The sequence below is a fragment of the Orcinus orca genome, chromosome 18 (genome assembly GCF_937001465.1).
Source record: "Orcinus orca chromosome 18, mOrcOrc1.1, whole genome shotgun sequence".
Lineage (NCBI taxonomy): Eukaryota > Metazoa > Chordata > Mammalia > Artiodactyla > Delphinidae > Orcinus > Orcinus orca.
In genome coordinates, this window is record NC_064576.1 from 27,577,353 (window position 1) to 27,604,023 (window position 26,671).

The 26,671-nt window shown below is 41.1% G+C and overlaps 1 protein-coding gene across 1 annotated transcript; it reads left to right on the forward strand.

Annotated features, from left to right (window-relative positions):
* The first annotated feature begins 1,886 nt into the window (after positions 1-1,886).
* Positions 1,887-26,240, forward strand: EDNRB (endothelin receptor type B). The gene is made up of 8 exons (XM_004276841.3): positions 1,887-2,043; positions 2,836-3,371; positions 18,076-18,188; positions 18,324-18,528; positions 20,108-20,257; positions 20,657-20,790; positions 21,618-21,726; positions 24,569-26,240. Exons 2-8 carry the CDS (start codon positions 2,886-2,888, stop codon positions 24,701-24,703), a joined length of 1,332 nt encoding a protein of 443 aa, XP_004276889.1. The 5' UTR covers positions 1,887-2,043; positions 2,836-2,885; the 3' UTR covers positions 24,704-26,240.
* Positions 26,241-26,671: the final 431 nt, after the last annotated feature.

Below are 26,671 nucleotides of genomic sequence, written 5' to 3' on the forward strand. Positions count from 1 at the left end.
AACAATTCCTAACCTAAAGACTACTGTGAGAGAGTAAATGAGATCCTGTGGATGAGGTGCTTAGTAGGTCCTGTAATAGGTAGCCAATACTGTATTTTAAATTCCAGTTGAGGAATGTGTATGTTTACCTTAAAATTATTTGCCTTCGACCCTGAGACTTATGACTAGAGTTACCAAAATATAATTCAATTGAGTAACCTAAATGTAATTATCACATCTATAAAAATTATTCCTTGAGCTCAACTTGTGGCAGGTACATTGTGGTGGTCCAGAAAGAGCCTATCGTTCTGTCCCTGTCCTGAAAAAGAAGTGAATACACATGAAATCAATATTGAGCCAAAAAAGCCTCCATGTGATCAAGTGCTCAGTTGTATCTAACAGTCTTAAAGTGCTAAGAGAAAAGAGGAGAGTGAGATCTCAGTGAGGCTTAGAATAGGCATCCAGGACTGGATGGGAGAAATATGAATGGAGGTAGTAGTGAAGATGGGAGAGCACCTGGGAGGGAAGAGAAAATGGCCCTATCTTTAGGGCTGTATGGGAAGAAGGGCAGGTTCAAAACAGGGCAGAATATTCATACTCCAAATGCATGCATGTAATTCCTCATTCACATAACACTCTATATTGTTACTCGGCTCAGCTTTGAAGTGACTGAATGTTGACCTTGTTTTTACCAAGACAAGGAGGATGAGTACTGGGTTCAAAATAGCCAGCACTGGAATTAGCACTGGAACTAACACTCATAACCCTAAACCATATTTCTCATTCCTTTAGCATTATTCCTTAATCATATACTTTAGACCACATTTCAAACTTAAAGTTCACCTTTTTAAAATAGAAATTGATTTTCTACTTCGACTTTCCCAGAAAGCATTGCATAGAACACAAAAAATCCAAGACGCTTGTCCCACCTACGCCTTTAACCAGCTGTGAAGCCAAGAATGAGCCACCTGGACTCTACTGTGAATTGCTACAATGAGTGGCTCCTCCTGGCTCTGAAATTTCACAGATCCAACAGGGACTTAGCTGACTGGGGGACAGCAGAGTAATTTCCAGTGTACATGGCGCAGCCTGGATTTCTGACTTCTGTTTTATACAATCTCTGGCCAAAACTGTCAGTCATTATTATTCTTTCTACCCCTTAAAAATTGAGTTCAAGTATGCATAGGAGGAGTTTATGGCTCTGCCTCATAAATAAATATTCTAAATTTGAATGGCAGCTCTCTGATGATTTTCATGCCCCCTATAGGTATCGGGTCCTTCGACAGTAATAAAATCCAGAGATAGGCTGACAATAACACTTCAAGAGATGGCAGGAAGAGAGAAGAGCCTCTGCTAGAGAAAATGAAGGAGGAATTTTAGTTCTCTCCTAGGGCAGTGACAGGGCTTGAAAAGAAAGGATCGTGCTCTTCCGTGTGGGTGGGGACCCATGCGGACTTGAAACTGAAGGGCAAAACAAAAGCAGCCTCTCCCCCACCCTCCCAACGACTAATCAAGGTTTAGGTCTCACGGCGGGATACTCAACTTTTCTCTGAAAAGTCCTAGCGGGCTTGAAACACGTTTAATTCAGAGCCCGGTTCTAGTCTGAAGCCTCGAGCGTCGCGGGGTGTGTGAAAACCTGCCCTTGGTTTAGGCTCATCATCTGAAGAACTGAGAACCATGACAACTCCACAGCCTCCCAGGACGCGTCGCGGGCCGAGAACTGCCCTCTGCGGCCGCGGGCAGGTCCTGCTGATGCAGTGCAGGCGTCGCTCAAGGGGAAAGGTTGCCGCGCGGTCGCAAGAGGCGGGAGGAGTCTGGCGGTGATTGATGGGGAAGGGACGAATGAATAAAGGTACTTGTCTAGGGACAGCAAGGATCCCGAGCAAGCTGCGGAGGCTACACGGTCAGGCATTCCCTCAGCGTTTCGTCAGAGCCAGATCCGCCCGCAGCTGAAGGGAGGCGCGCTCTGCTCCAGGGTAGCCTGGAACCCAGCTGCGAGCCAAGTGCGTCCCGGGAAGGAGGTCCCCGCTGGTCCCTCTGCGCCTGGCGCGTCCGGTCCGCGAGGTAAAAGTTCTGGCTTGGTGTTGAATTAAAATCAGTGATTGAACCTTATCCTGGGGCTTCAGCTTGGATTACTTGTTTGGGGATTTTTTTTTTTTTTTAATGTATGGATACAGCGAATTTCAATGGGGTTGGAGCGAAGGAGAGCGCGTGAGTGTTTGAAGCCACTTGGAGGGCACAGAAGCTTCCGCGTTAATGCAGATACTCCCCCAATCAGAACTTAGATGTCCCAGAGATTTTCCGAGTCAGCCGGCACACTCGTGGGGGGTCCGGGGGAGCCCGAGCGCAGGCAGCCGGGAAGTAGCTGCTTTCACCCGCGGGGAGGAAGGAGTCTTGGCGTCCACACACAGGGTATCCGGGTTCCTGAGGAGTCAAATGCAGAGACTGGCACATCCCTTGGCCTCTAGGTGCCTTGATTTCCCCCGTCCCCACGCGCCCTTAGCCAGAACGAACACACACGTCTCCCTCTGGGCACAACAGGAGCTCAAAGCTTTGCTCTAGACACCCATCCTTTCCTCCCTGTCACACCCCTTCCAGAATACCCCACCCCACTGCGAGTCATTTACCCCTCGGGAAACGCAGGGGAGAAAAACCAGCGAAAGCTGGCTCTGGAAGGGCAGGAGACGGGCTCGGGCGGGTCACACGCGCCAGAGTCCCCCCACTGACGCGCAAACTTGAGTTACTTTTGCGCGCGGATACTGCGGGCGCGGCTGCGCTCTGCGCTAGCCGCTTGCAGGGGCGTGGCTGGGGTAGCTGACCCGGGTGTCCCGTCTTCCTTCCCTTGCTGATCTCCAGACTGAAAGCTGAAGAGTGGCCACCCGACTCCCCCTGGAGCAGGCAGCAGCATGCAGCCGCTGCCCAGCCTGTGCGGACGCGCCCTGCTGGCGCTGATCCTTGCCTGCGGCGTGGTGGGGGTCCAGGCTGAAGAGAGGGGATTCCCGCCGGCCGGGGCCACTCCGCCACTTCTGGGGGCCGGAGAGATAATGGCGCCCCCAACTAAGACCTCCTGGCCCAGGGGCTCCAACTCCAGCGTGCAGCGGTCGTCCGCATCTCCGCAGATGCCGAAAGGAGCGAGAATGGCGGGAATCCCACCGCGCACCCTTCCCCCGCCCCCGTGCGAAAGACCCATCGAGATCAAGGAGACTTTCAAGTACATCAACACGGTGGTGTCCTGCCTAGTGTTCGTGCTGGGCATCATCGGAAACTCCACACTGCTGAGAATCATTTACAAGAACAAGTGCATGCGAAACGGCCCTAATATCTTGATAGCCAGCCTGGCCCTGGGAGACCTGCTGCACATCGTCATTGATATCCCCATCAATGTCTACAAGGTAAAGGGTGCCTGCTAATATCGCAATGGGAGGGCACACCGTTAGGAAGGGGGAGATGCCAGAGCCTTTGCAGGAAGCTTAGTCACGAAGATCCGTCCCTTCCTAGAAGTCAGTAATCATTGGAACCAAATAGCCTTCTGGTTTCAGTAGCCCACTGCTAAGCCTGGAAAAAGCATAGTCCCCAGACCAGCAGCATAAACATAACTTGGAAACTTGTTAGAAATGACATCTTATAGCCCCACCTCAAACCCTACTAATCCAGAAACTCTGGGTGAAGCACAGTAGTTTGTATTTTAACAAGCCCTGCACGTAAGGTTTGAGAACCACTGGTCCTGAAGGACCTTGTCCCTAAATCCAGCTCACAAGGTACATTCTCTCTACTCAGAAACTGATGATTCATGGACTGGCAGGATTGTTATCACCTGAGAACTTGTTAGAACTGCAAGTCCAACCCAGACTTATTAAATCAGAATCTGCATCTTAAAATACCTAGGTGATTCAAATGCATACTAACCTTGGGAAGCATTTTCTTAAAGGACCCTAACAGTAGAAGGGCTCGAATAGGTTTTTAGGAGACAAACGGTCTAGAAGAAAGAGACCCAGACAGGAGAGTAGGAAAACACCTGCTGTGTTAGTTCACCTGCTGTGAATGACCATACTGTACCTACCCTTTACTGAATGCCTACGATGGGCCAAGCGCTGAGATAGATGTGTTACTTTCCTTTACTCCTTCTGACAACCCATGAGTAGACATCTCCATTTGACAGATGACAGGATGTTCAAGGTCTCACAGTGAGTAAGTGATGGAGGTGAGGAGGATCAGGCTCAATCTGTCAGGTTCCAAAGTGCAAACTGCACCCCATCAATGACTTTGTGGACAAGACCAAGGACACTGAACACAAAGTCTCTAACAGTTTCAGTAGCTAATATCATTATGTGATTACTGCAGGCATCAGAGGGAATGGGCTTGAAGAGCTAGGGCAGGATGCAAACCCCTACACTCTGACTCCCGCTTTGAAGCTCTGGACACTCCCCAACATCTCTGGGCCTCAGCATCCTCAACTCTACAATAAAGTTTCTAGTGCCCACCGACTGGGGTTTTGTGGTGTTAAGAAAAATAGCCTAAGTGAAAGAGCTGGAAAATTTTAAAGGGCGATGCAAATTTGTAAAACTCTGCTTCCTCATCGTAACCAGCAATAGGAAGTCATGCATAAAAACAGAATCAAAAGTGTAAGGGACCGGGAATGTACTTTGGGGATTTGCCTAAAGCTAGTCCTGGGCTCAGTACAAGGGAAAGAGAAGGCATGTTGGTTTAGGAAAGGATTGTGGGAGATACTTTGATCTTTGTGGCAGGAGAAGTCACCAGATGGCATGCCTTTAAATTGCCTTTTATGAATCTCTGGAAATCCTAATCCAATAAGGCATACATTAAGGAATTCTAGAGATTTCTGAGGTTTAGAGACAGGATTTGGATTAGGATCCAGGTCCTAGAAGGCAACACTCCCAGAAATGAGGGATTAATAGATGAAATCTTAAATTCCTGCATGGCTACCAGCTCTTGTGAACTCTGAGGGTTTCCTGGGAGAAGCACAGGCTGAAATGGGTCCCTTAAATGCAGTCACAGCTCCATTAGGGCCAGAAGGAACCCATTTTAGGAGTCCTACAGACTAAGTCTTACCATTCCAATGTGGCAGGAGAATTTCAATTCAATTCCTCAAAACTGACTTGAGAAATTTTAGAGTACAAGGTGTTGTGAGAAGTTTTAAATAAGTAATAAGATCCTTCTGAAAAGGGAGATTACATCTAGTTTTGCTAGGCTTGCACAGAGTTTTGTGAAAGATTGTTTAGGAAGGTCCCAGGAAACCCCACATGGTCAGCCCATTTAGAAACCCTCCTAAGTCAGCCAGCAGATGAAGTGCTGTATGGAAAGTTGGATTGAGGGCATTTTGCCTCCAGATCAGATGTAAATCACAGCTCTTCCAGGACCATCTTTCTCTGTCTGGCTAAATTATTACATTCGATAAGCCAGAGACTATCCTACTCCCAAAGGACACACAGCTTTTCCTTTCCTTTCAAATTCCTTTATGATTTCCCTAGGAAGTTACAACGTTTTGCCTGAAACCATTCAGTCTGTTAAAGCTGTGTTTCTATTTCTGAAATAAACAAACTGAGTCATTACAAATCTGGCCATGTAATCATCCTTTTTGGTCATGAACAAATCCATCACATAGAATTAGGTCCCATCACTAGGTTTGCCACCAGTGAATCCTACATAGTGGCTTTTGGTTTATTTTTATATTGTGCATAAATATGTGTCACTTGAGATACAACAGTAATGGCTACCATTTATTATGTACTCAGTACTTGGTTTAGTTCATTAAATCACTGCAGCAAACCCTATGGAAGAAATATTGTTATCACCCCTGTTTTATGGGGAAACTACATTTTGGAGAGGTAAAGAAGTAAATTGTTCGATGTCACACCACTAGAAGGTCGATGTCACACCACTAGAAAGTGATGAGACTAGGGCTTGAACCCAGGCCTTCTGGCCCTAGAACCCGTGGTCCTCCTGGCCCCCTGCACAGAGTGAGATGAGCATAGATTGCCCTTCTCCAACCTGGAGTATTGTTAGGACCTCATTTCAGTGCAGTGCTACAATTATGGGACACACTACTACATAGTAGGATACTTGGTAAGCATTTTCAGTTTTAATTTGAGTCATCTGAAGATTTCTATCTCCTGAAATCCCTTTCAGATGATCCGTAATGTATAATACTGATATCACTGTTTGTTATTCTAAAGGCTTTATTTACAAAAACACCTAATCCAGGGCTAGTTAAAAGCCATTTTCCCTTAAATAATTGTGACACCATATAAGTTACAAAAAATGCATTTATAATTTCAGAGTAGTCAAGTATTATACTTCATACAAAGCAATTGAAGTGAATTATGAGTGCCATTTAAATTTATCCTAAAGTGGGGGACTTGAATCTCTAAACTAGCAATTTCTAATTTTGTTTTTGTGGGATGTTATTATTCTCCTGAGAATCCAGTTAATTATCCATCTTATATGTTATATATAATCAATATATAAATAGATAATTTATATATACATTATAATTAATAGATACTATAATGTACATTCACAATTTCTGAGGGTTCATAGAATCCCGCAGCTCCTCTGTTGGTTTACCCACAGGCCCAGAAACATCAACATGAATCTATTACATTAATCTGGACTTCAGTAAATCTAGAGTTCAGTAAAGTTGACAAACCACAAAATGTCATAGATCTGGCTGGAAGCCATGTTCCTTGATGCGGCTGTAGAACGGGATGGGACTTCACAGGGAGAGGCTGCTGTGAGGGCTGATAAAGCCCAGGAAATGTGTCTACTCTGCTCTGACTCCCTCAGGGAACTGTTTCTCTGGAAACTTCTAGACAGTCTTTTCACCAGGGCTCCTGTGTCAAGGAGGCAATCCTGATAGATCGATGTTGTGGGACACTCAGCAAATCGAAGCTCTAAAAGAGCTTCAGATAATCATGAGAACCTGCTGGAAATAAAAGCCTCGTTTCTCCTTCTCAGCAGCGCACACTAGGGCTGTCGCTGCATTACATAAGAGCATCCAGATGAAAAATGAAAAAGCAAGCGTCCAAAAAGGATGTTTAAAAATATAGATGTATACATATGCATATGTAAATATATTAAATGTTATAAAGAATGTATAGATGCGTAAGTACATAGGTGAATATCATTGGTCGCAGTGCCTGGCACAAAGTAAGCCAGTAATAAATGTTATTAGGATGCGTGTGAGTGTGTGTGTGTGAATAAGAATGGAAACTTGGGGTTTCTTTTTTCAGCTTTTGCCATTATAAACATGACTACAAATAACATCTTTGCCCATATGGCTTTGCACACATGTGTGACTATATCTGAAGGGTAAATTTCTAGAATTAGAATGATTGAATCAAAGGATATGTACATTTGTAATTTTGATAGATATTGCCATACTGTACCCCAAAATTATTGTTGTACTCTTAGTTTGAATCACTATTTTATGTAACATCTCCATAAACATATATAGGTATCAATGTCTATCTTTAATACATACATGGGTCACTATGCCAGTATTTACCTGGTCCACGTATGTACCTGACCCCAAAACCAGTGTTTAAGCATCTGATGTGAGGATGAGTATCTCCTTATTCACAAGCTACTTATTGTGCCATTCCTGTGTAGACTAAAATGAATGGAATAATCTAGACATTTGTTGCCTATAGGAGCCTAGAGTAAGTTGGAGTAGCACCAATGTCAAAGCTGTATAGGAAGAGCTGGGTATACTTGTAGATGCTGTGAAGTTGTTTATGTTGTTGTTGGTGGTTGGTTGGTTAGTTGGTTTAGTTTAGCTGTGATTTTTAACAAGCCTTGATTGCAGGTTGAAGTTAAAATTTCTTTCACTTCTCTTAACATCTTAAGAAGTTAAAAATGCTTGCGCAAACAATGAGTTTTTAAATTATAACAAGTTCATTCTCTTTGTACTATATTTGCATGGAATAACTGACTCAATATATATATAGTTAACATAAATATAATGTAATCTAAATATAATAAATAACATAAATATAGCTTCCTTTATGTGTAAGCAAATTGAGTTTGAAAACAAATCTCCTTGGAAACTGATGACAGATATCTACATGGGCAGACTTTGACAAGGATCCAAGTATAATCAGATGTCTAGTGGTGATGGAGAGCTTTCTAAAAATTGAGCTGGTGACCCGTTGGAGTGCCTCTAGATGGTTTTCCTGTTAAGACTTCGTAGGCTACTATTAGAGTCAGAGAGGCTGCCTTCATAGCTCTGAGAAGCATAGCTACTGACCTTTAACGTTTAACTACTTAAGGTGGGGTACGTGTAACATTAAAGTGCTGGTATGTCAAAATGGGAATTGCTTCACTGAACCCTCAAGTGAGTTTCGAGCGAAGTGACCTTGTCACGTAGTCAGACATTCCTGCTTGTAACACAATCAAAGCTGTCTTTCTGAACAAAATCACCTTTCTCACTATCCAGTCTTAGACTACTTCTAGTACTTAATAAGTCTGCATATAATTAACTAATGTCATAGTTAGAAGTAAAAGTGAATGAAGGACCAGCAAACTTAACTTTCAAAGTTATACTTTTCTGATTAGTAAATGCAGTTTATGCATATAGAGCAATAGAAGAAGTAAAGGTATCATTGGGTAGGGAAGTCCAATTTTGCCCAAGATAATAACACTGTGCATATTTCCAGTTAAGTAACTGAGATATTTTAGTGACATTTTTGTGATGTCTAGAGACATCTTAGTAGCAGAAGCATTTTGTAGCCAAAACAGAACCTAGATACCTTTGAGGTTCATTTATTTAAAGCAACAAAATTTTTAAGGAGTGTTAATTAAGCACATTTGAAGGATTAACATTTTAAAAGTGTTAATAAAGAGTAAGACTATTAGCTTTGCATGACCTTGGGTCAATTAATAAATAAAGCTAACCCCCCAACACCCACGTAGCATAGTGCCTGCAACAACCAATTCCAGACAAACGCTTGTTGACAAAAGATGTTATACTCATATTTTTATAACTGTCCAAAAAAAGGGGGGGGAAATTTTGTTCTTTTTTCTATGTGTATGAGGATATTGGCCATAACATAGGTCAATAGCAGATGTCAAATAGCCCAGACACTCAAGACTTCCTATTTCTGATTCACCGCTTCACATGTTGGCTGTGGATGGCTGTGACAAAATGGTGGGCAAACTCTTGGCCTTGGGCAATGAAATGTTCCCCAGGTTAACTCGAGGGTGCTTCCTGTGTTTGCCTTTGATCTGCCACTCGGTCACTCCATAAATCCAAGGCTCTTAAAACGTCAAGGCAATGTTTCTTTCAATGTGGTAAGGCTTATCTATCAAAGGCTTTACATTTTTTCTTTGCTCATTTTTAAATGAATCGTTCAAGATTGAAGGCATTTCCATAGTTGTACAAGAGGATGACACAGCCGAGACCATGTTGTTTCAAGGCCAGGGAGCCAGGGTCTTCATTTTCCAAAGAAAACCATATAAGGTATGGCTAATACGCTATAGTTGATGATTTTTAGAGAAACATGCCAAATGCTAATCAATGATTAAGTGCTCTCAGGGGTGTTGACAGATAAAGCCTGAGCTGAAATAAGATTCTAGAGGTAATTTATGATGTGAAACATTCTCTTTCAGGACTTTGCAAAGTTAAGAAGAGGTTGGTTATGTCTGGGAGATAGCTGAGCACGGTGTACGGATGGATATACCTAGGCTGGCAACTGCTCTAATTTCAGACTTTTTTCCTTTCCAGTGCTTTTACTTTAGAGATTGATTATTTCTCTTTCCCTATAGATCCTCTGGTGAAAATGTAAAGGAACAAGAAAACGGCCAAACTGGGATGGTAGGAGAGAGAGAGAAAGAGGATTGTTCTTGAGTCAGAAGTTTATTAGCAAAGTTGACAGAAGCATTTATCAAGCAGTGTTCTGTCCCTGAGTCTCCCAGCCATATTCTCACCACCTAACTCGCATCCCCTCTCTATTTCTCTCCTCCTTAGCTTCATCATGGTTTCCAGAAAGGAGGAAGCCTATTCTCTGGATGTTTACTTTGTACAGATCTTCTTCCCCCTCACACAGTGTTTTCAAATTATATTAACGGGCTTTTGAATTCCATGGTAATCAAACGCTTTCTCACCATAGCTTATCCCATAAGCCATTTTCTGGAGAGAATTAGGTTTAAGTAAGACATGAAAATACTTAATAAGATTTGTTGAATTCTTTAAGTTTGAGAGTCACTTTCTGAGGCATGAGGCCATCAGGTTATAATTCTTTAGTTTCTTCAGGTGTCACAGCGATCTTAGAAGATCCAGCTCAGCTAAGTGAATCTGACCATAAAGCTAGGTTTGTGAATAGCATGTCTTAATGCTCTTAGTTGACTCTTTTCAAAATATGTGACATGTCAATGAAAGGTTTTAAGCACAAACTGTGGATAAGTTTTTAAGTTCAGGTAATAGGAGAGTAGCAATCCATTTATTTATTGGCCTGTTACAGACTTGGAAATAAATTTCACTGTAACAAAAGTAGGGATATATATTTAAGGTGAACTTAAGTTTCTCTAAGACATATTTATTTTTTATCTTTTTTCTATCTCTTTGCTTCTCTTAAAGATTTTGTTTCCAGAAACTTAATTCATTTTAATGGAGTCATTCTTCTATTTCAGCAAGTGATAGCAATCTTTCCAGAGCAGTGGAAAGCCCTCCCTTTGCCAGGGTGCACACAACAGATTCCTAGGACAGGGCCTCTGCCTTGAACAACTCCAGGGGGCACTGTTCATATTGTGGTATTTAAATGGTACCCCTGGGGGATAAGCTGACATTATTCCTCACCCACATATTCTAACCCACATGGCCTAATCTTTAAGTGATTAAGTGCATTTTAATGGACCCAGGATGGAACCGGTAACTGATATTCGTCTCCAAGGGCACGGGTGCAATGTATGTCAAGAAAATATTGTCTATGCACTTGACCAGCAGCTTAAATTCTCACTGTATGTTTGAATAAGAAAAAAGAAAGGGAGATCCGACATGGGAAATCCTTGAATGAGGGTGTACTATCTTATTAAGACGCCAGTTCAATCGCAGAAAAACTCTTATCTGCTACAGGAAACAGAGATAAAAGCAGCAGAATACACCCTTCCCCAAACTTGTGAAACACAACCACTCCATTATTTCCTTCTTTTGACTCTGACTGTAAAAACATTTCTATAATGCCAGTCATTTGAAAGAAATGTTCACAGTTCATCACCAGATGGAACAGACAGCAATCCGGCAAAGCAACCTTAGTTGTCATCTTTAATGTGTTGCTCACCTACCTTCTTAAATGACCGTCTCTTACAGGGTCTCTATGCTTCCAGAGTCCATCTCCACCAAATTTACAACTAAAGCACCTCACTGAATCCCATCAGGTAGTGAGAAACAGTAGGTTCTGTTTTTTTAAAAGTCATTTCCCTGATAGGTTTGAGTAGGGGAGAGAGGGGAGGGGAGGAATTTTGCTTTCCACCTTTTCCGGCCTGCTTGGAAGGCAGAAGTCCAAGAGAAGAGCTAACGCCTCAATCCCAGAGGCCCTGGCTCTATGTGTCAAGAAGACCTGATCATCTGGAAAGGAGGAGGGCATGCACTAGATAATACAAAAATCAATCAATATATAAAATGCATAGTCATCCCAATTCTCTAAAGAAATTGTTTCAAATATGACAACTGAAAAGTTCATGACAAAAGTTTTATCACACGATTTTTGCCTTATGATCAAATTCACTTATTTGTCCATGAACTCATTCATTCACTGTTGTTCAACAACATTTAATGAGCAGTCACTGTGTGCCAGGCACTGTGCTAGGCACTAAAAATGTTGTAGAATATTCTGAAACAAAGAAACAGTTAAAGCTCAATGTATACTGTTAATTTAAAAAAAAAAGGAAAGGAAAATGGTATATACGGTTAATGAGGCTATTGAACATTTTAGTGCAAGATGGTTAACTTTGGCATTTCCTGACTCTATGGGGCTAGATGCCTTTGGGCATTAAGAGTGGTGTGTATTAATAGGATTTTCTCCATTTAATTTCTCTAGAATGTAATTTTTAATTACAAAAAGAATTGAAAAATATAAATCCCCAGTTGAAGAGATTTTGTAGGACTCACTTAATCATACTTGTACAGAAAGGATATTTATTTTCTGTTCATGTTATTTATCCTTTTAGAAGTTTTTTAAAAATTATATAATATATATTTAATATAAAAATAATTTTTAAATATGATATAAAATAATTTTTTGGATTCTCTTGACTTTTTCCTTTCTCAAACAGCTGTTTCAACACAAAGTTATGAAATCATGGCCATCCTTGTGTAAAAACCTTGTAGTCAGTATGACCAAGTCTTTTTTCAATCTAGTGTTTATTTATTTATTTGTGTTTACTTTATTCATACAAAAGAAATGTGCTAGGGAAGCAGTAGAAGCCTTAGGCGAAAGGGGCCAGCATGAGGACAGGCTACCATTTGTCAAATGGACACCACATTGCTCCCAGGACCAACACTAACAAAAGCTCTTCCTTGGATGAACCATCACCATGTGAAAACCAGTGTCAGCTATGGGAGTATTTTCTGACTGGCTCACATTTGATAAATGGTAGGTATTATATATTCAAACTTAGTTTTAAACAGGACCTAAAAATTTAATTCACGTGGCAGGGACCTAGAAACAATATGGACCTCTAACATTCTTTTTGCGATCAGAGAGATTTGATTACGTGCATGATTTGTCTTCAGTATTCAGATCGTGCCCTTAAATTATCTAATTGAATGGGGAAAACTGCAAATAAGGAATAAGAATGTATTATTGCTGGGTTTAAAGTTAGAGTTGCCTCCTCTTGCAATAAAGGAGAATCAAATTTCCTCTACCAAGAAGAAAGCTGTATTGTCGGACTTCAAATGATAGATGTTGGATGTCATTATTTTTGTCAAAAAACAGTGAAATAGTTAATTCCCAGGAATTACAAAAATCTCTAAGAACATTCTTTCACCAAATTTTAAAGATGGCATCTTTGTTGAGAGTGATTTTTTTTTTTTTTTAAGTTCACAGCTTTTCCCCTACCCAGGGCTTTGTTTATTATTAAACAAGAGGTTGACATCTTTTGCTTTTTAAATAAGCTCCAAGCCCTAAATTGCCAAGGCATTGAGGCTGGAGGCCATTCAGACAGAGCATCAGCAGTGGGTGTGGTCTCTGTCACAGGGTGTCAGGCTTCTTGGTGTCCCCACAAAGCCTTCTGATCAGAGAAGCAGAGGTTGCCAAAGTCATCCTTCTGACTGACTACAAAATAATAGAAGTGGGCACTCCGTCCCCCCACCTTCTGTGGCCTCTCAGGACTGGCAGCATTCAGGTCTGAGCTGAAATGATGAAGAGGTTTTTTTTCAGTCTCTTTCCCTTCGGAAGGGTAGATTAGAAAACCGTAATCTCTCAGCTGTGATTAGGTTTCTGACTATCTCTGTGTTGAACTTGAAGAGAATTGCTACAATTTTCAGTTTGTGTTTCCCTGTCCTCTGTGATAACTTGGGTCAGAGGTTGGGCTGCAGGCCTCCCACTGGTATGAAGAGCAATCATCCAATTTCTAGGCTGAGCCAAAAACAATAGTAACCTCAAAACAGGGCCTGGATTCAGTGCAGAGCTCATTTTCATTGGCCAGACTTCTCTCCCTTCAGTGACCGGACACTCATTCATCTTGATTCATCTGATGGCTGTACCTAAGTGATACTAATATTTGCATATTTGGAAATCATTGAAGACAAGAAAACACTTGACACTATCTGAATTTTTGGACAGTAGATGAATAAAATAGCAGGGGGGTTAGAAGAAAGTTTTACTCTACATCTAGATACTTTACCGTTGTTTGACACATAGTTATGGGTTTTAAAATACTAATATTGATTTAATTCTAAACACTTTTCATCTAAGATCAGCTTCTTCAAAACATTACAGAATCTAGAATCAGACCACGTGGGTTCAAATGTGGATCTATTACTTACTTGAGTGACCAAGGACAAATATGTTAGTTATCTAATGCCGAGAAGCGAATTACCCCCAAACTTAGCAACTTGAAGAATAGCATTTATTACCTGACACTCTCTCTGTGGGTCAGGAATTCAGGAGCTGCTTAGCTGGTGGTTCTGGCTCAGGGTCTCTTATGAGGGTCAAGATGTTGGCGGGGCAGCAGTCATCAGAAGGTTTGCCTGAGGCTGGAGGATCTTTTCATTCACACACTTGGCAAATTAGTGCCAGCCGTTTTTAGGTGACCTCAGTTCCTTGTCACCTGTTGGAGTCTTCATAGGGGTGCTTGAGTCTTCTCCTGACACGGCAGCTCCCCCAGAATGAGTGATCCAAGAGAGAGCAACGAGGAAGCCATAATGCCTTCTATGAACTAGTCTCAGATGTCACACATGATCACACCCACCACGTTCTATTCACTAAAAGCAAATCATTAGGTCCAACCCGTGTTCAAGGTCAGGAAAATGAGGCTTCACCTTTTGTTTTGTTTTTGTTTTTTTTTGCGGTACACGGGCCTCTCACTGTTGTGGCCTCTCCCGTTGCGGAGCACAGGCTCCGGACGCGCAGGCTCAACGGCCATGGCTTGCGGGCCCAGCCACTCCAGGGCATGTGGGATCCTCCCGGACCGGGGCACGAACCCGTGTCCCCTGCATCGGCAGGCGGACTCTCAACCACTGCGCCACCAGGGAAGCCCCGAGGCTTCACCTTTTGAAGGGAGGAGTATCAAAGAATTTGTGGGCATATTTAAAATCAACACAGCAAGTTAATAAACTTCTAAGTGCCCCTAAGTTTTTTTACCTATAAAATGGGGGTAATAGTAACACTATCTCATAGGATTGCTTTGGGAATTCAATGATATATCATGTGTAAAGGGCTTAGAATAGTGCCTAGTCCCTTGTAAGTACCATATATGTGTTAGTTTTGCTTCCCACCCCCCACCCCAATACATATAAAGGCAATCAGAATGATTAGACAGAATATTACCTGGATAGTTTGTACCAAACTGGGTCTGGCAGGGTTCTTTTAACTGTTTGGAATCTTTTTATTATGTTTCCAAGGGTAATTGGCAAGTCTTTTAAAGCACCTTGAGTTCATAGCTGGTTCAGACTTGCAGGACCCTGGCTCTTTCTCATATCAGCCAGTGTCTCCACCATTCACATGATCAACCTCCTTGAGTTTCCTGAGTCCTCATATCTTATATCCAACCCATCAACAAGTCCTGCTAGCTCTGCTTTCAATACATATCCAGTCTATATAACCCATTCTTTTCAGCCCCAGGGCATCACAAGTTTCAGCCCACAATCTCTCATCAAAGCTTCCTTTCTTGACTCTACCTTCTAGTCTACATTGAGCTTCCAGAGTGATCTTTTTCTATTTTTTAATTAATTAATTATTTGTTTATTTGGCTGCGCAGGTCTTAGTTGCAGCATGCTGGTTTCCCTAGTTGTGGTATGCAGGCTCCAAAGCACGCAAGCTCTGTAGATGCAGCGTGCCGGGCTTAGTTGCCCCACGGCACGTGGGATCTTAGCCCCCCAACCAGGGATTGAACCTGCGTCCTCTGCATTGGAAGGCTGATTCCCTGGACCACCAGGGAAGTCCCCAGAGTGATGTTTTCAAAAACATAAATAAGATGATGCCATTTTCCATTTCCCTGTTCAAAATCTTGCAATGGATTTCCTAAAATAAAAACAAAAACAAAAAAAACCATCAGACTCCTCCCTGTGCAACTACATCTCCTAGACACTTGGCCTGGACCACTCGACCCCAGCCTTGAGAGCCTTCTTGCTGTCCCTTCCTCTCACTAAGCTTCTTTTGACCTCAGGGCCTTTGCATTTGCTCTTTCTTCTGCCTAGAATGCTCTTTGCATGGCTTACATTTTTTAGTCAGGTCCCTACTGCAGGTTGCCTCTTCAGAGAGACCTTGCTGACAAGCCTATCAAGAAAGCCCCCTAAATTCCACCATAATCTTTCAATATGGTGACACCGCCTGTGTGACACCATATTAAGTATTTATGTGTTTTGTGTTTGCCTCCCTCACTAGACTGAGAGCAGGGAGTTTGCCTTGTTCACTGATAGGCACTCTGTACTCCGAATGGTGTATGGCACATAGTGGGTACTCAATAAATGTTTGTTGAATGAATGAATGAATGAACAAGCAGAGTTATAAGTCAGCTTATTAATCCAGAGGTCCCAAGTTAGAGGCCGGTCTGACACATAAAAATATTTTGTTAATACAATGTTATCTGACAGTGGTTTTTTTTTAAAATATGAATTAGTTGACAATTTTTATAAATTGTGAGATTTCATATAGAAATTCCAATTTGGGGCTAAAAATCAAGATACTTTTGTATTGGGGATCTCTTGGCAAAAATCACATCAAGTTTATTAGCAGCAGCTCCATTTAGACAGGATTTACCCCAGACCCCTCTGTTCCCTATTATTCCCGACACCAATGACTTTCTTACACCTGGCTTCCTCCACTCTTCTGTTGCCTGCCTGGCCTTGCAGGCTTTCAGACCCTAGAAAAAGCGTATTTGCTGTAAGTATGCCAACATTTGTTCTACACGTCGGTGTAACTTTTCATGTCTACCTTAGAAATGAAATTGGTTCCACGTTGGAGCTCCGAGTCATATTCGTACTGAAACACACATTTCAGCTTTGGGTGCCACTCTAGTTACAGAACAATCACCCAGCATGACGAACTCCACAAAGAACCTTCACGAGTGAAAGAACGGAAAGACTCAATTGTGTTTCAAAATAGTTTTCACTTTTGGAAGGTTATTTTTTAAAACATTAAAACACACACAGAGACACGTAGATCTGAAATACTTCTCTTTATTTTCAAAACCTCATGAACGTTCGACCCAGATGTTTACCTAAAGTGATTCATTTACCAGGGTGGGGCACACCCAGTTGTCCTAAAAAAGAAAATCACTGAGTTTAACAATAGATGGTTGCATAGTCTGAAGTCAGATAAACGGAAATATATATACAGTACCAAGAACTAGGTCTTTTGCTCGCTGGATAGCCACTGCCTATATATTTTAGGGGGCTGAATATTTAAGCATCTGCTGTGTGTCAGGAACTGTACTAGGCAATTGCAGAAGTTCTTTTCTGTTTGATGGGCTAGGGGTTCCAGACAGCAAAAACTTAACCAAACAAACAAGTATGGTATAATATATACAATAGGATAAGTGCTCTGGATGAAACGGGCAGTGGGGTAGGATGAGGGAGATGGGGAGGCCTGACCAGTTCCTATACTTAATAGTGTGGTCAGGGTAGGTCATGTTGAAAAGATGAGATCTGAGTAAGACCTGAAGGAGGTCAAGGAGTTAGCCAAGTGGATCTGTGGGAGAAAAGCCTTCCAGGATAAGGAAGAACCTCAAGTGAAGCCCTAAGGAAGGAGTGTGCCTGCTGGATTCAAGGAGCTGTGTGCCGAGTTACAGACCAGTCAAGTTGACTAGAGTGAAGAATAAGTACACGAACACACACACTGTTCTCCATAGGAGTCGTCTAGTCTCTCTGGCTAAGAAACATTTGTCTTTTTTTGTTGGTTTTTTTTTGGCCGTGCCACATGGCATGTGAGATCTTAGTTCCCCGACCAGGGATGGAACCCTGCATTGGAAGCGTGGAGTCGTAACCACTGGACCACCAGGGAAGTCCCACGTCACCTATTTTTAGTTAACCTTATTTTGATTTGGCCACCAGCTGAGTATTTGAGACTCTATAACAGTATGAGAGGCATTTTCAGCACTGCAGGCCCAATCTTGTAAGGGGAACTTAAGCAACTGGCCCCAGTTGGCCCTGCAGTGGAGGAGACCTTGACCCTAAGCTACTGTCTGTGTATAGCTAATTCCCCTGAACTGGCTGCCCTTTCATTATTCCCAATCCACTTCCTTGTTCCAGATATCTAACACAAGTGCTTTTCAGAGGAGTAGTCTATGAGAAAAAGAATAAGAACTGGAATTTGTTATTTTAACTCTACATGTTCATTTGTCTCCACTAAGTGATACATACAGTTCAGAGGGCGCCCTGTGAAAATCTCCCTAACAGAGCTTCGTGTCTCCTCAACGCAGCTACTTGCCGAGGACTGGCCCTTTGGAGTTGAGATGTGTAAGCTGGTGCCTTTCATACAGAAGGCCTCTGTGGGAATCACTGTGCTGAGTCTATGTGCTCTAAGTATTGACAGGTAAGAGCATATATCTAAGCCAGGTATATCCTGACTGCTATCCTAGTGATTGCTATGCTACTTAGAAAATAAACTGTTTAATTCAATAAACCTGGGCTCTGCCAGCTTGGCAAATGATTATGTTTTACTCTTCAGATATCGAGCTGTTGCTTCTTGGAGTCGAATTAAAGGAATCGGGGTTCCAAAATGGACAGCAGTAGAAATTGTTTTAATTTGGGTGGTCTCCGTGGTCCTGGCTGTCCCTGAAGCCGTGGGTTTTGATATGATTACCACTGACTACAAAGGCAGTTATCTGAGAATCTGTTTGCTCCATCCCACTCAGAAAACAGCCTTCATGCAGGTAAATTTTACGCTTTTGTCCCCCTTTCTGTTGTTGCCTTATAAATATTTAGCTGTTTTTCCCCTGATCTCCTCTTCTTGGGAAGCTACTGATTTATGACTGTCCTTGGCATGAATTAAGAGTGTAGGTCCTAGAGCTGTGGGGTTAACGGTGACTAATGACCCAGGCTGCAAGAAGCTGGGTCACTACTTCTCCAAGAATCTCCTGGTGCTCAGGAATACAGATAAACCAAGTTTACATGAGAGAATCGATTTGAATTTATAGCTTTTCTACTCAAATTCCCATAAGGACTGGCAGCTACTACATATTCCGTATGAAGCAGCACAGCAGTCATCAGAGCGAGCGTGTGGCTCAGGGAACGATCAAGTAGAAGTCGCCCTGGTATGGATGGATTGATCCGTGAAGCTCGGGATGAATAACAAGCTTGTCCTCTCTCTAGAGGGAAAGCTGCCGTTGCAAAGAACTTCATCTTGGCCATTTATTCAAGAGCTTTTAATCAGGAAATAGGAGAAGAATGGTAATACTGGTCATCAGAAGATAGATCCTAAGTGTAAAAGGCTCTTCCCAACAGAATGGGTTAAGAGGAGTTAACGCAAAGGGGGCTGGTCCAAATGTCACCAATGATTATTTTCTATTTTACACATAAGACGAGATAAAGCTTTATGAATATATGTATAGATCATGGTAAACAAAAGAATAAAGAGGGGCATTAATGTGAAATTGAGAATGAGACTGCTGTTTTCTTGTTTCTTTTTTTTTTTTTTTTTTCCGGTACGCGGGCCTCTCACTGTTGTGGCCTCTCCTGTTGCGGAGCGCGGGCTCAGTGGCCATGGCTCACGGGCCCAGCCGCTCCGCGGCATGTGGGATCTTCCCGGACTGGGGCACGAACCCATGTCCCCTGCATCAGGCGGACTCTCAACCACTGCGCCACCAGGGAAGCCCTCTTGTTTCTTACTAGTTAAAATGGGAAAAGTACTGCACAGATTACGTAAATTCTACTCCAACACAGACATATCTGGAACAACAATTTTAAGAAAAAAGGAAAAAAAAAGCAGAAAAAGAATAAGAGAAAAAGCATGCTACAAGCAGCTTTGATTTTTAGTTGATAGGTTAGATGTATACATCCATTAGGTAAATGATTAATATAGACCTCTTCCTACCTGCTTTTCCCATAAACAAACTTGTTAAAAAATGAAAAACTCCCATAAACACTAGGATATCTTTACCCATTCAGATGTGGTATTTCACACAAAGAATTCCTTAAGGATAACTTGCCTATGTGAAGACAAAAATATTTGAATTACCAAATATTTAAAATTTTGCCCAATTACTTACATTTTTATGTGTAATGATAGCACACTTCCTTAGAGAATTGAAATGCTTTTTAGGAAAAGTTTGTTTCATTTAATTTAATTATTTGTTCAGCAGATGTGGCCTGAAAGATTCTACATAGTATTTATAAAATGGATCGACTTTAGAAGATAATTTCTCCTTGATGAGTATTTTTTAGTTTAACGTTTGATATGTAAGATTTTCTTACAGAGGAATATTAAGTATAACATTCTCTCTTCCCCCATAGTTTTACAAGACAGCTAAAGATTGGTGGCTATTCAGTTTCTATTTCTGCTTGCCATTGGCCATCACTGCATTGTTTTATACCCTGATGACCTGTGAAATGTTGAGAAAGAAGAGTGGCATGCAAATTGCTTTAAATGATCACTTAAAGCAGGTAAGAAAATAGAAATATTTGCTGACTCATGATTACAATCCTGATTCTGAATATGAAAATTATCATGGTGATAAGAAACTAAAATTCTCATACACCACAGCATACTTCCTTTTTCTTGTGCTGGTATTTTTTAATATACAAAGAATATTTTTTATATTATCTATCTGGAGATATTCTACATAGTCTAAAAAGACGTAAAAAGAGCCATTACTTTTTAAAGATGAATCTCTAATTTTCTGTCTAATTCACATTAGCTATTCAGTTTAAAGCTCAGTGTCCTGAATTTTTACAAATGCCACTGATTTTTTGTAAACAATATTAAATATTTTGTTTGGAAAGCGAGAACGCTGTGATTATAATGAGGCGTCTATTCAGTGTCTGACTGTGGTTTTATTTCAGAGACGGGAAGTGGCCAAAACAGTATTTTGCCTGGTCCTTGTCTTTGCCCTGTGTTGGCTTCCTCTTCACCTCAGCAGGATTTTGAAGCGCACTCTTTATGATCGGAATGATCCCAATAGATGTGAACTATTGAGGTAAGAAAGGTAAAATAGAAATAATTGTGTAAATAAATGCCATTCAGAAGTTTGTCCACTGATTCCTTTCATTGGCAAGAGAGAGAGTACCATTTTTCTAATCCTTAGGGAGCAAATAAGATGGCCATCTTTTTACCTTTACTCCTATTTCCAAAGGAGAAGTAAAGGGACTTAGGAGAACACTGGGAATGGAGAGCCAGGGTTGTCCAAATGAGCGAGTAGCACAATTGAAAACGTTAGGTCTGATTCTCCTTTGCACTTTGTAAATCCTTTCTTTTCATCCAGCCTCAGCGCTTCCAAAAGAGATTTCATTTTTTAAAATTATTAATTAATTAATTAATTTTTGGCTGCGTTGGATCTTCATTGCTGCACGCGGGCTTTCTCTAGTTGCGGCGAGTGGGGGCTACTCTTTGTTGCAGTGCACGGGCTTCTCATTGCAGTGGCTTTTCTCGTTGCAGAGCACAGGCTCTAGGTGCACAGGCTCAGTAGTTGTGGTGCATGGGCTTAGCTGCTCTGCGGTATATGGGATCTTCCCGGACCAGGGCTCGAACCTGTGTCCCCTGCCTTGACAGGTGGATTCTTAACCACTGCACCACCAGGGAAGTCCTGAGATTTCATTTTAAATGAGAGAATTGGGCATGGGGGGTGAGGCGATGACAGGGACAGAGAATGAGAGAGAGAGATCATAATTGGCAAAGACTAGTGATAAAGTCAAAACCATTGTAAATGGCTAATTTTTTTATTCACAAAAACACAAAAGTCTGTAAAGAATATCTGTTCATAGCAGCATATTTTTTTACAGACATGTCTTGTATTATTTTTTGCAGCTTTTTGTTGGTATTGGACTACATTGGCATCAACATGGCCTCCCTGAATTCCTGTATTAACCCAATAGCTCTGTATTTGGTGAGCAAAAGATTCAAAAACTGCTTTAAGGTAAGAGAGTATTTGAAAATCAAAAGCCCTTTTTAATCTGGCATCAAATATAACCCTTCCAAACTATTAATATTTCTATCCAAAGAGATCTAGTCAATTGTTTTGCAGTTTCCCCTAGTATTACATGATAGACATTTCTTTCTTTTTTATTTATTTATTTATTTATTTATTTATTTTATTTTTGGCTGCGTTGGGTCTTCGTTGCTGCGCACGGGCTTTCTATAGTTGCGGTGAGCGGGGACTGCTCTTCGTTGCGGTGCGCGAGCTTCTCATTGTAGTGGCTTCTCTTGTTGCGGAGCACCGGCGCTAGGCACACGGGCTTCAGTAGTTGTGGCTCGGGGGCTCTAGAGCACAGGCTCAGTAGTTGTGGTGCACGGGCTTAGTTGCTCTGCGGCATGTGGGATCTTCCCGGACCAGGGCTCGAACCTGTGTCCCCGGCCTTGACAGGCGGATTCTTAACCACTGCGCCACCAGGGAAGCCCTAGACGTTTCTTTTTAAATGTGAATTTTGCTCATAAATCACTATAATTGATTTCTGCCTACAAATCCCAGTCAACCATTCCCTACTGCCTCAACCAATCAATTTTACTCACAGAGTTACACAGAAAATGAATAAAAATTGCATGCATTGATGTCTGACAAATATCACATGATAAAATAAGAGCTACACATGATTAAAGGCACTGTTCCCATTTTTGGAAGATTTTGGACCATGCAGCACACTGTAGATCATAACTAAGTTAGTTTCTTTTTCATACAGAGGTGACAATAACGAGTCAAACAAAGCAGTTTAATTCAGGTTTTACCTCCACTTTTCTGCCTTCATTCTATAGCAGAGAAGTGCTCCTTGATGTGGAATATGTGAAATTATTCCTCATTTGCCTGCTTGCATTTGTGTGTAACATCTATCCATCCATTCATTCACTCCTTCAACAATCTAGCATAAATAAAATATTCCCTTCCCTTATGTGGGAATGATTCACTTGTCCCTGGTGTAACAGAACCCAGATTCAGCTGCTCACCACTCATGTGCCAACAATTCGAGAGGCAAGTGTCAGTAAAAAAGAAAGGTGCTTTAATCAGAAAAGCCAGCAGTCTGGGGAGATGGTGGACTCGTGTCCAGAGACCAACACCAAAGATTCTGCTCAGCCATGAGTTTTTAAAGGGAAAAATGGAGGGGGAAGAATCTCAATGAATCATCAAGGCAGGAGGTTGGGTTCTGCCTCTCCCCTGCGGACAGACTGGCTGGCTCTCTCTTCAGATGTTATCTTGCCTGAGTGGTCTGCATGCAGGATTGCTTAGGGGGGGGCTACTGTGGGTAGAGAGCTAGTCTTACTTGTTTTTATCTAGGAAGAGAATCGACAGGTTAGGCAAGGCATGGTGTGCATTCAGGAGAGCATAAGTCAGGAATTAGTTTCAATTGCTTAGTGATCACATTCCTATAATTAGGTTCTTTCAAGGTTAGAGGGGAACAGAAATGGGCAAACAGGAAAGGGGCAAAAGAGCTGCTTTCAGTTCCCCACTGTCAAACACCATTCCATTTCTATGGGATTAGGGGCAAAGGTCTATCTTCTGTAACTTCTTCATGCTGACATGGGACGCCATATTCTCAGAGTGGAAGATGTCAACATGGGTCTGTAACATCTCTTTGCCGACAATTTTATTGTAGTTGTGTGCTTACATATACGGGCAGAACAAGCTACAATTATTCTGCTGCCCACCAAGATACAGATTATTATGAGCAATAATGTTAATCCCATTCTCCTGAGGCTCGTTCTGGGACTTGTGCTGGCCACAGATTCAGTACTGCTCAGGATGATGCAGCTTGTGTCATGGTTACAGTCTGGTCATCATGGAGTTAGCTTTTTCCCTCTGGTGGCAGTTACCGTACCTGTACAACAACTGGGGAATGTGCATCAGACACTGAGTCTGTGGCTCTATTGTCCTAATTATTAACTGCTGGGTTTTGTACTGGAGGGCGTGGTGCCTTGGTTCTGCTTGGTTCCACTGGAAGTTCATTATTGGAAAACCGAGAACTTAGCTTCCTTGTAAGATCAAAGGCAGTCTATAAAATTCTTCACTTACTCATAAACTCATAGATTTTAGAGCTAGAAGAGAACGTCACCAGATCATGTCCCTCATTTTACAGAACAGAAAGCAATGGAACTCACATTTTCTTATACATATAAATTCTCAGAAAACAAACAGAATTAACAGGATTTTTAAAAATCCAAGAAAAAATCTGGATGACTAAAACTGAGACACATATACTTTATAACCTTATTGTGTAACAGTATTGAAAAGTCACATGAGATTAAACACGTGGCTGAAAAAAATGGTGATGTAATATTAAGTTTATTGACATGGAAAGATGTTTATGTCACTGTCAAGGCCATGGAGTAGTATGTATAGTCCAGTTTTATTAACATAATTATACACACACTTCCACAAACATGCACAAATACAGTCATGTTGTAGATATGTGTGGTAATATTTCCATTTGCATAGGAAAAAGTCTTGAGTTATGTATTTATCAAATATTAAAAGTATTTCTCAAGTAATCAAGAGTAAGTATCAAGAATTAAGAGTGGCTTTCTCTTTCAATTTGAATTAAAAGATGAGGAAGTTTAATTATGTACATTTTTCTTCTCTGTATTTTCTAGTTTAAAAGAATTATCATATACTACTCATGTAGTTATATGTTTTTAAGGGGAAAATAAGAGGGCATGGAGAGAAATTGGCAGAATTGCATATCATGCAAAGAAAGCCAGAATTCTGGAGAGTAGGAAGGGTTGTGATAGTGTAACTGATGTGAACTTATGAGTTACTTTGTTTTGTACAGTCATGCTTATGCTGCTGGTGCCAGTCATTTGAAGAAAAGCAGTCCTTGGAGGAAAAGCAGTCGTGCTTAAAGTTCAAAGCTAATGATCACGGATATGACAACTTCCGTTCCAGTAATAAATACAGCTCATCTTGAAAGAAGGAATATTCATTTTCTTTACTTTGGACAGAAATCATTAAAACAATGAGGCATCCGCCAAACAAAACAAAACAACTGTGTGTTTGCACAAAACGATGTAAAAATGTAAGAGTGATTATTTTCTTAACACTCAGAGTTACTCATGACATTTTATGAGCTGTTTACAGCATAAGAAGAAAAGCGATGAGAATTAAGAAAGCCTCATTGTGAAAGCACTTAATCCTTTACAGTCAGCACTTCAATGTGGCTCTTCTGAACTTCTGGTATATTCATACACCACTTACGTTTAAATTGAGCTCACTCAGAATTCCTATTAAAGATGCTTATTTTTTATATTAAGGTGAATCGGATGCAAAGGATAAATGTGTTGCTGCGAAACAGAATTTTTCAATGAAATTTAAATTGCTCAATTTAAAATTTTAAAAATCTTTTAAAGGACCTTTTCTATTAATAGTCTCACACCATTGGTTGGACTGTAATTGGAGACAAAATATGAAAGCAGTTCAGCTGGTGTATTTTTTTGATGTTAGAGACATATTTAAATGATCAGGAGGGAGTATCAGAGAGATTGAGGTTTTTGAAAATATTCAACTTTACATTCAGATAAGATCAAATGTCACAAAGGGACACAGAGAGAAGGTTTGGAATGCCATCCCAAAACACTGCTTTGAAATCTCCTATTCGTGTACTCTGCAAAGAAAATACTACCTACAGTTTTTTTGAAGATTATTAAAACATTCTTCTTCTTTCACTATTGTAGTTTAAATGCTATTTGTTCAGTTTTGTCATCTGTAAATACTTAGCTACAATACACAACGTGTAGATGATTAAACGAAGGGCAGGCCCCAGTGTTCATACCTTTACAATGGAGAGATGCCAGGAACCCCATAATGGACAGAATGTGAGTTGCCTGGAGCAGTGTCCACATGGCAAAGGAGAAAGCAGCATCTTCTCTCACCCCTGCTGCAGTTAAGATCGTCTCTGGCAATGTATCATACGATAGTTAAAACACTATTTTTAAGATCATAGATATTAGAGTCAATGTAACAGTTACCTGTAAAGCTTATTACTAATTTTTATATTATTTGTGTAAATAACTAATAGAAAAGAATTCTGGATGTGGTGCTTTCCTACCACTTACAGGCAAAACTGCTTTTTGAGACTGTTAAGAACCTCTTACTTTGTGCATTCTTGCCTAATTCTTTCATCTCCCCAGCAAAGTGCCTCAGGTTAACTTGGATGAGATGTGTGTGAAAGTATGTACAAGAGAAAACGGAAGACAGAGGAAATGAGATGGGGCGGGAGGAAACCCATGGGGACAGATTCCGTTTCTTAGCCTGATGTTCGTCACTGCCCGTCATATCAATGCAAAAGGTCCTGATTCTGTTCCAGCAAAACAGTGCAATGTTCTCACAGTGGCTTCAGGAACAAATTGGGCCCAAGAGCTTAAACTCTGTCTTAAAATATAACAGAGTTTCTACCCTTGTTTTTTGTTTTTTTGTGTGTGTGTGTGGTTTTTTTTTTTTTTTTTTTTGGTAACCCAGGGCCACAGCCACATGTTGAGAATAAGCGAGCAATGTTGTTTTCTGCCAGCATCTAACGTGATGCTACCAAAACCCCAATAATGGGACCAGAATGAAAGGACAGTAATTAATTCACATGCCACATGGAATCTATTTACAAATCCCAGGCTTATTTATTAATTTCTTCCCAATCACTTTTTCAGATGCTTGTCATCACGAAAGACATTTCAAACTTCGGATTTTAAATTAACTTTGGGTTACTACTGTTTTCAGTTTGTTAATATATTTTTTATTCCTATTTAAATTTGAGCTCATTTTATTACCATTCATTTTGTTTCCCATCTGCATCATAATGCCCTTTCCTTCTCCCTGTCAGAGTTGTGGTCTGTGATCATCTTGCCAAATTTTAAACTGCACACAAATAGTATATACATGCATTATT

Coding starts and splice junctions, on each gene's coding strand:
- EDNRB (XM_004276841.3), top strand. CDS start 2,886: ATGCAGCCGCTGCCCAGCCTGTGCGGACGCGCCCTGCTGGCGCTGATC. Junction 18,189..18,323: donor TGTGCTCTAAGTATTGACAG/GTAAGAGCATAT, acceptor TTTACTCTTCAG/ATATCGAGCTGTTGCTTCTT. Junction 20,791..21,617: donor AATAGATGTGAACTATTGAG/GTAAGAAAGGTA, acceptor TATTTTTTGCAG/CTTTTTGTTGGTATTGGACT.